Source organism: Elgaria multicarinata, chromosome 2, assembly GCF_023053635.1.
Source record: "Elgaria multicarinata webbii isolate HBS135686 ecotype San Diego chromosome 2, rElgMul1.1.pri, whole genome shotgun sequence".
In the NCBI taxonomy this organism is placed as follows: domain Eukaryota; kingdom Metazoa; phylum Chordata; class Lepidosauria; order Squamata; family Anguidae; genus Elgaria; species Elgaria multicarinata.
In genome coordinates, this window is record NC_086172.1 from 88,299,131 (window position 1) to 88,311,978 (window position 12,848).

General features: G+C 44.5%; 1 protein-coding gene across 2 annotated transcripts in view; it reads right to left on the reverse strand.

Annotated features, from left to right (window-relative positions):
* Positions 1–9,317, reverse strand: part of TOLLIP (toll interacting protein) — a 45,388-nt gene extending 36,071 nt beyond the window's left edge. The window contains exon 1 of one of the 2 annotated variants that reach the window (XM_063117110.1): positions 9,212–9,317. In XM_063117110.1, the coding sequence (XP_062973180.1) occupies positions 9,212–9,244 (33 nt within the window). In that variant the 5' untranslated portion in view covers positions 9,245–9,317. The remainder of the gene's footprint in view (positions 1–9,211) is intronic. The other variant, XM_063117111.1, reaches the window with a different exon arrangement.
* Positions 9,318–12,848: the final 3,531 nt, after the last annotated feature.

Below are 12,848 nucleotides of genomic sequence, written 5' to 3' on the forward strand. Positions count from 1 at the left end.
CCATGTCAATGGGACCTGCATCTCCTGGAGACTTGCTAACTGCAAGTGTGGCAAGACCCTTTTGCATTAGCTTTCCAGAACCAATGTTAAAACTGGTAAAGAGTTGGGGATGATTAGCAATTTAATTTTCTATTTCCTTTTTCAAGGTCTATGGAATGGGCAGGCATGTATATTTAATTAGCCTATTCAAACCACTATTTTTGTTCTTGTAATACAATACTATTATAAACTTGGACTCAGCTTGTAATTTGAATAATTATTCATTCCCCTGCAGTGTGGACTTGGTAGTGCTATCATAAGCATATACTCATATATACCACTAAGTTGAACAGAATTTACTCCATAGCAGGGATCTTCTGGGCTGTAGACTGGGTCATCTAGAACAGGGATGGGGAGAAAGCAGATCTCCAGACTTTTTCTGGCCTTCAATTCCCAGCATTCCTGACTACTGGCTAAGTTGGCAAGGGCTTCTAAGAATTGAAGGCCACCTCTTGATCTAGAACACAGTGGGCAACACTCTGGAGATAACTACATATTTTTTAAAAAATATTTACACCTTGCTTTTCCTCCTGTGAGGTGAAGGTCACTAACAGAAATCATTTATTTGACAATTAAGAGCATCCGTAAAATTGAAAACTAAACCCACTAAACATTACCACACCAGAATAGCAACAGATCACTACAACAGCAGTGAAAATATTTAAAGTACTCAAAACATAGATTAAAGGACCATATTAAAAATTATATATTAAATGCCTTCCTAAAAAAAAAGCTCTTCACCAGCTTATGGAAGGTTATTATTGAAGACATGAGATGGGCCTCACCTGAATGGAGTTTCAGTATCTAGGTGCAGTCATTATATCTGTGTCCTGGGTTATCATATTAAATTTTAGTCAATGTGTGGTAAAAGGTTGTAGAGTTTCACTTAAAAGAAAAAAAAAGAAAAAAGAAATCCCATGTACCTTTCATATAATGGGCGTCATCAGACGAGTGTTTTATTACACGCTTGTTGCTGGGCAATCACAGATTTTCACGGGTCCCTCTCACAACGATGACGTCTGCATCCTGTGCACCTCCCACCCCTTATTGCCTTCTTCACATGGCAAAAAACAGCCCAGTAAGTCCGAGTTATTTTTTGAGATGGAAGTTGCCACTATCTCCTGCTGTGTGCAGGAGAAGCAGCATGATCAAAATGGCCCACTGAATGGGCCACGTGCATGTTGTTTACTTCTTCTTTTGAAAGAGGAAGTAATGAGGGACAAATGTGTGGGCGCAGAAGTGACAGTAAAGAAAACTGATTCCCCCCCCCCCCCGTGATGACACTCAATAAAGCTTATATTATTATTAATGCATCTCTCAGGGAGGGGAGTTTTCCACCATGTTTAAAAGAAGCAGTGGTACGGCCACTTCTCAAAAAGCCCTCCCTGGACCCCCTGGACCTTAATAATTATAGACCAGTATCAAATCTTCCATTTTTGGGCAAGGTGATTGAGAGGGCAGTTGCCTTCCAACTCCAAGCAGTCTTGGATGATACAGATTTTCTAGACCCATTTCAAACTGGCTTTAGGGCAGGATACGGAGTTGAGACAGCTATGGTCGCCTTAGTGGATGATCTCCGCATGAGCATTGACAGGGGGAGTGTGTCCCTGCTGGTACTTTTGGACCTTTCAGCAGCTTTCGATACCATCGACCATGGTATCCTTCTGGAACGCCTGAGGGCTTTGGGAATCGGGGGCACTGTGCTCCAGTGGTTCCGGTCCTACCTCTCAGGTAGATTCCAGATGGTGATGCTGGGGGATAGTTGCTCCTCAAAAAAGGAGCTGTTGTATGGCGTACCACAAGGTGCCATCCTATCCCCAATGCTGTTTAACATCTACATGAAACCGCTGGGAGAGATCATCCGGAGGCATGGGGCGGGGTGCTATCAGTATGCTGATGACACCCAAATATATTTCTCTATGCCTTCAGTAACAGCATCAGCTAAGGACAGTGTGTCTCCTCTGAATGAATGCTTGGAGGCAGTAATGGGCTGGATGAGGAAAAACAAACTGAAGCTGAATCCAGACAAAACAGAGGTGCTTGCTGTCAAGGGCTCTGACCTAGGTTTGGAGGTGTGTCAGCCAGTTCTGGATGGGGCTACACTCCCCCTGAAAGACTGTGTTCGCAGTTTGGGGGTGCTCCTGGATCCGTCACTCCAAATGACAGCCCAGATAGATGCGACGGCCAGGAGTGCCTACTATCAGCTTCGGCTGATACGCCAGCTGCGCCCCTTCTTAGAGTCAGAAGACCTAAAGACAGTAGTGCACGCGCTGGTAACCTCAAGGCTTGACTTCTGCAATGCGCTCTACATAGGGCTACCATTGTACCTAGTTCGGAAACTTCAACTAGTTCAAAATATGGCAGCCAGGTTGGTCACCAGTACACCTAGGGGTGACCACATTACACCAACATTAAAATCACTCCACTGGCTGCCAATTAGTTTCCGGGCAAAGTACAAAGTGTTGGTCATTACCTTTAAAGCCCTAAATGGTTTGGGTCCAGGTTACTTGCGGGATCGCCTTCTCCCATATAGTCCGCCCCGCACACTCAGGTCCTCTGGGGTGAACTTACTTCAGTCAGCTAAAACTAGGCTGACATCAGTTTCCCAGAGGACCTTTTCTTCTGTCGCCCCCAGATTGTGGAATGGCCTGCCGGAGGAGATTCGTAAAATTAACTCTATGTGTGATTTTAAGGCAGCTTTAAAGACTAGCCTTTTCCGGCAGGCCTATCCAGATCAATGTTAAATCATGAATTTTTAAGATGTATTGATTCCTGTTCTAATGTTGTTCCCCGCCTCGATCTAAAAGGAGAGGCGGGTAAGAAATACATTTATTATTATTATTATTATTATTATTATTATTATATTACATTTCATGCACAGTCTGGAAAGGCAACAGATCACTGCCAATCAGCTTCTTCATTCAGGAAGCACAGCTCTTCACCAGCCTTCCGTGAACTGATAGTATGTTGTCTATCACAGCATAGTATCTGCAGAACCCCTTCTGTTCCAATTATTAGATTCTGACCATCAAATTAAATATAGTGTCTAAACTAGTGTGGGAAAACAAATGGCCCTTGAAAATGCAGGTTGGTCATCTCTATCTAGAGCTATTTGCTGCCAACGTCTCTGGCAGTTACCTGTTTGTTGAGGGTGAACAGAGTGAGCTGATCTGTGGGGGTGGGTAGGGGTAGATATGCTGCTAGGTAGCGGGACCTGCCTTAGGGAAGTAAGTGGTCTATGCTCTTTTTACCCATTCTAATTCAATGACTGGGTTCATACAACATGACAACCCATACTCAAGGTTGTTGTTGAGTTATAGAGCCCAGTCGGCTAACAAACCATGGTTTGCTAATCACAAACAACCTATGAAAAGAACCCATGGTTTGTGGTTGAATTCTGAAGTGTTGAGTTGTTTGTGGTTAACCATGGTTTGTTAGCGCAGCTGGGTACACACAAAAACAACCCAAAATTCAACAATAAGCCATGGTTCAACAACAACTCACTCAACCCATGTAAAGCCGAAGTATGGGTCATCATGTTGTATAAATCTAGCCAATGACTGTGAACTGAAATTGTTCAAAAATAGAACCTTTACTGCTCAGTTCTTGACACCACATTTGAATGACTACTGTTGACCACTCTGGCAAACAGCATAACGTAGGTGATCCACAGACACACTATAGCAACAAATAAGTTTTTATATTTTTTTAAAAAACCAATTCTTTCGGTTTCAAATGAAAAAGAACAAGCAAGAAAGCAGAGTACACATTTTAAAATAAATAAAGACGATGAAAATTCAAAAAAATATGGCGAGAGTGGCACTGATAAAATTTTGGAATTCCATATAAACTGTTGGATGGCCATATCTGGAAGCATGCTTTAAATATATTCCCCTAGGGCAGGAAAAACCTCAACTTTGTAATTTGGATACATTACAACTCTATAAACAGCTTTCTAAAACATAAGCGGAACTGGCCATTAAACAGAAAGGCAGGCCACTCAAATATATATTAGCTGGTTTTAGGTGACTGTCAGAACAAGAAAGAAGCTTTCTTGTGCAAGGTAATTCCATGTATTGTTTTAAAAATGAGAAATGTATCTTAACATTATTAGAAAAATCACCCTACATCTTTCTGTGTTTTTTTGCATGGAAAAAAATTAATCCATTTAAGAGTATACTTCTACAAAAATGTTTAAACTAAAAGCTGCTCTAGCATTACTAAACTGATTATTAGGCTATGTTCATACATAAGGGCCCCCTCCTTCCTGTTTCCTCCTGTGCATGGTCACAAGGAGAAAATTTGAAGCTTCTGTTTTACATTAGTTGCAGTTTAGCTGGTCATCTGTACCCAAATCTGTGGTTAATCTGAACTATGATTAGTTAAAAGAAGCCATCATCAACTATGTTTGAAGGTGAGTTGCTTCAACCATAGTTAACCACAGTTGTCCAGGCTTTGAGAACAAAAACTGAACCAACAGTTTCCAATCTCCTCTTCGTGAGTACACCTGAGGAGAAGGCAGGGGGAACATGTGTTTACTTACAATGGTTTAGTTAACTCTGAACAAGGCCTATAAATCACAGGAAGTTGCCTTATATTATCAGACATAGCAACAGATTTCCAGAGTTCCAAGCACAGTCTGTCTTTCTCATCACCTGCTATCCAAACCCTTTAAATGGGGATGCCAGGGATTGAACCTAGAACTTTCTGCACACAAAACATGTGACTGTAATTCTACCTCCAAGTTTAAAGGATCTATTTATTAATACTAAAGATCTGGGAACCACCACAAGATAAATTATTTCTAAATGACAAACACTAAACGTGTTGCACGATATACCAAATACAACTAGTTACAAAAACAAAGCATGAGCTAATTTCGATAGCCCATAAGTCCTCACAATTCAAAAGCCTGCATATTTTTACCAGCTTAGTTCAACTACAAAAACAAACGAAAAATGTTGTCTAATGCAAATATATTCTTCATACAGTTAAAGAAGTACTTGTTTTGGCACTATGCTAAAAGACAGAATGTTTATGCATCTCAAGACTTCCTCTGCACCAAAAATCAATCAAGATATGAAAAGATTGACTGGGTTCGCAACATCACCGTAGCCTATTGTGGCTTACTTAAGTCATAAAGGGTTACAGTGCATTCAAGCAGTTAACAATCCAGGATGTGCCAAGGTAGAAGGGAGGGTGACATTGAGGTGCCCCATAACAGTTGTCATGGGTAGGGGAAGGTATGGTATGATGGGAAAGAAATGTCATTGAAGTTGTGAGGGATCCAGGTGGCTACAAGCCATTCCCCCTTCTGACCCCCTCCACCTGGCTCCTGGTGGACTGGCTACTGCACCCTCTGGCCTAGCGGTGGGTTGCTGAATGCCAGGTCAGTCTGTAACAAGATCTCAATCATCCACAACATAAGAGAGCAGTCCTGGCTTGCATTACAGAGACCTGGGTGGGTGAGCTGGGTGGTGCAGATATGACCCAGCTTTGCCCACATGGTTATTTGGTGCAGCACCACCCCAGGCTGGAGGACCAGGAGGGTGGGGGGAAGTTGCCGTGATCCATAAAAAATCAATCTCACTCACCAGGAAACCTGTCCACCCTGGGAGGGCCTATATCTTCTGCTGGGCCAAAGAGACAGATTGGGGATACTATTGGTGTACCACCCACCCTGTTACCCCATGGATTCCCTGACCAAGCTGGCTGAGGCACTCTCGGATGTGGTGCTGGAAAATCCTAGGAATTTGGTGCTGGGAGATTTCAACATTCACGCTGAGGCTACCTTAACAGGACCAGCTCGGGACTTCATGTCCTCCATGATAACCATGGGGCTGTCTCAATTTGTCACCGGCCCAACACATTGGAGAAGGCATACCCTTGACTTGGTCTTTGCCTCAGGGTGTGAGGAGGGTGGTCTGGATATTGGGGGGATGGAAATTACCCCATTGTCATGGTCAGACCACATCCCGGTGAAATTTGGTCTCACGGAGTCAGTCACTCCCTGCAGAAGTGGGGACCCATTAAGATGGTCTGCCCCCAGAGACTTATGGAATCCGAGTGATTCCTAAATGCTCTGGGGGAATTTTCAGTAGCCAATTATGGCTTGGAGGAGGGCCAACAAATTGAAGCTGAATCCCAGTAAGACAGAGTCTTTGTGGGGTGGTGGTTGCTAGGCCCAGGAATTGGGGTGTTTGCCTGTTCAGGATGGGGTTGCACTCCCTCTGAAGGAGCAGGTCCATAGTTTGGGCGTGCTCCTGGATCCATCTTTGTCACTGGAGGCCCAGGTGATGTCAGTGGCCCAGAGTGCCCATTATCAACTTCGGTCGGTATGCCAACTATGCCCATTCCTGGATAAGGATAGCCTTGCCACAGTCATTCATGCACTGGTAACCTCATGACTAGACTACTGTAATGTGCTCTATGTGGAGCTACTCATGTGTGTGGTTTGGAAGCTGCAGCTAGTGCAAATTGCAGCAGCTAGGGTGCTCACGGGGACACTTAGCTCTGCTCATATAAAACCTGTATTAAAAGAACTGCACTGGCTGCCTGTCAGCTACCAAGCCACATACAAGGCTATGCTGCTATCCTACAATGCCCTAAACAACTTGGGACCAGCATGCCTAGCAGATCCCCTTCCCTTATATATACCTGGATGAAAACTATGATGCTCAGAGAAGGCCCTACTGGCCATTCCAAAATGAACAGAATGCTGCCATGAAGAACTGCGGGAGTGGGCCTTCTCTGTAGCAGCACCCACACTCTGGAAAACCCTCCCTTGTGCAGTTCAGGAAGCAGAAAACATAACATCTTTTAAATGCCTCCTGAAGTCATACCTTTTTACACAAGCTTTCCCTGGTTTTTAGTGTAGCTGGTTTTATATTGCCTTTTTAAGGTTTCAGATTTATACTTGTTATATTTTATGGTTTTTAATTGTGCACTGCCCAGAGAGCTTCAACTGATGGGAAGTATAAAAATGTAATAAATAAATAATAAAATCACCATAGCCTATTGTGGCTTATTTAAGTCACGGAGGGTTACAGTGCATTCTAGTAGTTAACCCTCAAACAACCCCTAATGCCTGGGTTCAGACAACACAGCAAACCATGACAACTACCCCACTGGGGACTGAATATTCAAAACGGCCACTGGGATGCACCACAACCCACCCTGACTTATATATAAGTCACAGTGGGCTGCAGTGATTGTGCGAACCTGGTCATTATCTCTACAAGAGCTTAACATTTTTAAAATCTAATATGAGGGAATATGCAATTTAAGCAGACTAAATACTATGGGGCTTGGTGGGGACAGAAAATACAGGGCATGTAAGTCTCCTATTCAAAGCAAAGATGGCAAGAATAAACTAAATTCAAAGATTATTTTGGCTCTAGGCATAAACTATACTGAAATCCAATGGGGGGAAAAATACCATGAAAACTATCATGGTACATTTGAGGAAATACCACTGAAGAAACACCACTGGGGATTAAACACAATTTAAGTAAAAACAGTATCATATAAAAACAAGATTTCAGCAAAACAGATGATAGCCCTCTAGCATTTTATATCAGCTTAAACATTTTTCTAGTTGAAATTCCCCAGATGCTTATGGGCCCAAAAGTGGAAGTTCTCCAATGGATTTCCAAGGGCCAAATTTCACACTACTTTTAACACACAGGTCTGACACCTTTACACATAGGCCCACAATGTAGCCACAACAAAACAAAACCCATAGACATTTCCAATTCCAAGGATCAATATCAGATATCTAGTTGCCAAAATAGCAAAATTGCTGGAAATTTTCCAACCAGACATATTTATTTGAAAGACCTGCAGCCACAGGAAACTGCCTATCAATTGCATTCACCAAAGGCCCTTCCCTGGGTACCCTACCATCAGATGTTAGGTAAGGACTTTATACTGTTAGTTTTACCCTACCCTGTACCTGCTTACCCTACCCTGTGCCTGTTGGCATTCTCTTCCCCTCCTTATTGTTTTACTATGATTTTATTAGATTGTAAGCCTATGTGGCAGGGCCTTGCTATTTACTGTTTTACTCTGTACAGCACCATGTACATTGATGGTGCTATATAAATAAATAAATAAATAAATAATAATAATAATAAGTGGCTACCAGAAAAAAAAAGTCTTTTTGTGATGGCATCCTGGCTTTTGAATATTCTTCCATGGGTACTCAAGTTTTATTGTTTTATTAGCAATTGTTTTTATTATTTGAATTTCAAATGGTTTTGTAGTGGAGGTGTGTGTGCGCTTTTAGTAAAGACAGGCTATATTTTTTAAAGAAATATTTGTGCGTGATGATGTCTATCTTTCAAGACAGAGGAAGAACAATATCAATATGTAGACCTTACAATAAAACTTCAGGAAACAGTTCTACCTCTGATACACGTATCTGAAGAAATAGAATGTTTTCTATGCAACAAAACCTATGTATCCCTGCATGTACAAGAACGTTAAAAAAGAATTTGGACTTTTACACGAAGCCCTCCTCGCTGCTAAAACAGCATGTAGGCTCTACTAAGATTTCCTCATCTCTTTTATGCAAAGGACCAAAAACATGATTTCCACATACCGCATGTTTCCTTTTTACAGGCACCTACCCCACCCCGCACCCCGTGGGCGGCTCTTTTATCTTTTGCTCGCACATTATACTGCAATACCCGAACGGAGAACTGCTGACATGAGAAATGAAGGGAAGTAATTTTCCGCGTTCAAAATGGGGTTTGGAGTTATTTTGGCCTGACCGTTCCTCATGTTCCTCCCCCTGCCCGTGACTTACCAGACGTGCTTAAGGCCGAGGGCGAGGAAAAGAATGAGCAACGGTGACTTGAGGGATCTTTACGGATGTGTCATATGGAGTGACGAGAAGGGGGGCAAAGGGAAGCAGAAACACACATGGCTCGTCCCTCCCTCCATCTACGAAGGGCCCGAGCATGTAGGGGAAAGGGGGGAATCACTCTCAATCCACGCACGCACTCCCAAGCCATGGGCCTAACCCGGGTGGGCGCCTCCCCCGCTCTTATCCCACCCTCGGAGAAAGTGCCGACGGCGGGATCACCACTCTGGCCCACTCGCAGGACGGGGAGTGGGACGGCGAACCGGGGGGTGGGCGTCCTCTGCCATACCAGCAGCCAATACTCACCGGGCCCCGCTGAGTGCTCACAGTGGTCGCCATGGCACCTCCCTCAGGCCCCTCCGCCGCTGACCGTTCCTCGATCCGACGCCGCGAAGTCAGCTGATTCCCCCCACCTCTCGCCTCACTGTCTGGCCACGCCCACCGCTATTCTGCACAGCGCGTGCGCCGGAGAATCTCCCTCCTTAGCAGCCGACCCCGCTGTACGTACCGCTACGCAGCCATGCGCATGCGGCAACCACAGGAGATTCCGAAACGCCGTTCCATCCTCATCCCCTACCACCTTGCGCTGTTCACGTTGGGATTCCCTGTAATTGCTGCGTAACGGCGCGCGCATGCGCGGGAGGTGTGTTTTTCGAATGTTACGGTTGACAGGCAGGGACGGTTAGGAGCTTTCAAACGTTTCGCCTTGTTTATCGTTCGTAACATCACTAGACCAAGGAAAAGCACCGCTGCTTCCTCACAGAGTAGTGGGTCACTGACCGAGACCGCGCGGGTGGTCTCTGCTGAATCATTGACGTAGCCGCGCCCCGTGCCTTCTGATTGGCTGGCTGAGCGGGAGTGGGCGTGCCGCCGTCACTTCTCATCATCATACTTCGTGAGGCCTGCGCGGGTTTTGTGTGCGTGTTTTAGCTGCTGATGTTCCTGCTTGCCGCCTTTTCCCGCGGCTGGTTGCATCGGAGGTGCTTTTGAACCCCTCCCCTTCCTCTCCAGTTACCTGGTCAGGTGACGCGGGGCACAGGGAAAGCGCTCGCCCGAACAAACGTTTCCCCCGCGTTGTGTCACGTTTGAATGCTCTTAACCTCGCATGCTGATCTGTTTGCCTGTTATGCTACAATGCCAGCGAAGGGCTACACGTGCAGCGCCAACTAAAAATGTGCCATTTTCCTATTTAAAACAAAATAAAAATCCTTCGAAATAGAACACGAAGGCAGCAGAGAGGTAGAAAATGTCTCCCTGATATGCTAGTTGTTTTAGTTGTGGAGAGTTCTTGTTGTTTTATTATTTTAATAAGGGGGAAGCACTAAAAGTGGGCATACTCCACCTACCGTCTGAAGTGGTGTAGTCAAGAATTCTTCCACCTCACTTTCCTGCCTGTATAGTTCTGACGAAAAAAAGTAAAACAGGAATGCGTGCCACACTCACAAGCCAGGATTGTTGTGATATGTTAACCAAGCCTCTCTCCAAATCCATAATCAAATCAGCTCTCGTCCTTCTATACTCACTGGCCTCTAAAAAGCAAGTGTCCACTGAAGCAAGGTGTGCCCACAGAATAACAGATATATGAGGAATGGATCCTCAGGAATCATCTAAATATTTTTTACATGGAACACCTAAAATCAAATGTTAAGTCACACTTTACACCCTTATCTATGGAGTGCACCATAAAAATCAGCATAGATCCAGCATGTTGCACCAGCTTTAATCAGAAGCAGGTTCCTCGTGATTCTTGAACACAAGTTCCATCGTGCAGTCACAATATATATAAACCTGTCTGAGCCATGAGATCTAATGCATCTTCATGGCTTTTGGAGGCATGCCCACCATCTAATTACAGCTCACATTCACCTGCAAGTAATCCAATACAAGTAGGGATCTACAGAATTTGTTAGATCCTTTCTGACTGTGTCAGGTGTTCCATTTTGTCATCCAGTCATTAGCCTGGGTTTGTTTTTGTATGTTTCTGTGGTTTTAAATTGCATGTTTTTGTGATTTTAAAATTTTGTATATTGTTTTTAAGTGTTTTTATCCTATGTACAACGCCCAGAGAGCCTTGGCTATGGGGTGGTATACAAATGTAAATAATAATAATAATAATAATAATAATAGGATTATTTTCGATGAGAATTATCTTGCACTTATTCAAATAAGTATTTTTCAAGTAGAAATCATGAGGATCCCTGCCTCAAATCCATGTTTTTGTATTGTGGCCACATCCACAAATGGTATATTTGGAAGAAGAAAGACCAAGGGGACAGGAGCAGGCCGAGGAAACATCAGGGCCTGCTCCTGTTGGACTCTTCCCCCACCCCCACAGGGCAAACTGCCATCTTGGCCCTGTGAGGAAGAAGAAGGACCGAGGGGACAGGAGCAGGCCGAGGAAACATCAGGGCCTGCTCCTGTTGGACTCTTCCCCCACCTCCACAGGGCAAACTGCCATCTTAGCCCTGTGGGGAAGAAGAAAGACCGAGGGGACAGGAGCAGGCCGAGGAAACATCGGGGCCTGCTCCTGTTGGACTCTTCCCCCACCTCCACAGGGCAAACTGCCATCTTGGCCCTGTGGGGAAGAAGAAAGACTGAGGGGACAGGAGCAGGCCAAGGAAACATCGGGGCCTGCTCCTGTTGGACTCTTTCCCCACCCCCACAGGGCAATCTGCCATCTTGGCCCTGTGGGGAAGAAGAAGGACCGAGGGGACAGGAGCAGGCCGAGGAAACATCGGGGCCTGCTCCTGTTGGACTCCCCTCCTTCAGGAGCAGGACAATCCCATCAGCCCTTTTCCCAGTCCACTTAATTTCTCTCTCTCTTTACCACTTCCCTCCTGAACTCCTTTTCCTTGTGTGTCATGTCTTTATTAGACTGTAAGCCTGAGGGCAGGGACTGTCTTTTTTGCTAAGTGTAAGCCGCTCCGAGAGCCTTTTTTGGCTGAGGAGCGGGGTATAAATATGATAAATAAATAAATATATCCTGGATTTTTCTGGTGCGGTCCATGGAAGCAGATATGCTCTGTGATTTGATTGTGCTTTGAGGTATTTTCCATGTAAAAATCACGAGAATCCCTGCCTTGGTTCCATGTTTTTGTGATGCGGCAGCACCCACAATTGGCTGATCTGTGGTTTTTCTGATTTAACCTATGGAGGCAGATGTGCTCTGTCATTGGATGGTGGTTTTGCGGGTGTCCCCTTTAAAAATTATATGAAATCATGAGGATCCCTTTTTTATTTCATGGATCCTTGTTTTACCCAGGCCCTAGATCTGCATCTAATGTGCTGCTAGTATTCTAATGTTACACAGTAATGAGCCAGTGCACGTGTGCAGTCCTATGCTTGTCTGTGGTTCAATGGGACTTATTCCCAAATTATTGTGCAGGATTGCAGCATCAGCCTATTTATGTATTTATAAAGTTTGTATACTGCTCCACATCCAAAGATTTTGGAGCAGTGAATAGCAGAATAAAATCACCATGTGAAAATAATTAATATTTTTTAAAAGAAATAAAATTAATATTTTTAAAAAAGGTATAGCAATGTTTTCAGGAGGAGCCAGGAGCAATACAACATTGGTGCCTGCCTGACCTCCAAAGACAGAGAATTCCATAGAAAGGGGGCCACCGCACTGAAGGCTCTTCTCCTATTAAGGTGATAGGGCTTGTAGAAAATGTGAGCACCTGTGTTGCATCTATTTTGACCTTCTGCCAACAGACAGCCACAGATAAGAATCGTTGCCACTTGGTCAGGTGCCTGTTGGCTTGGCTACTTAATAAGATTTGTGACACCTTGCTTACCTACGTCTCAGCTTCACCTGAGATGCCCACAAGCTACCTGACAGGACTATGTACGCCACTAGCACACAGGACTACTTCAATCTCCATTGTGCTGATGACTTGTGTGAGGGTTTTGGCCTACTGCTGCTGCTCCTGTCTCCCCT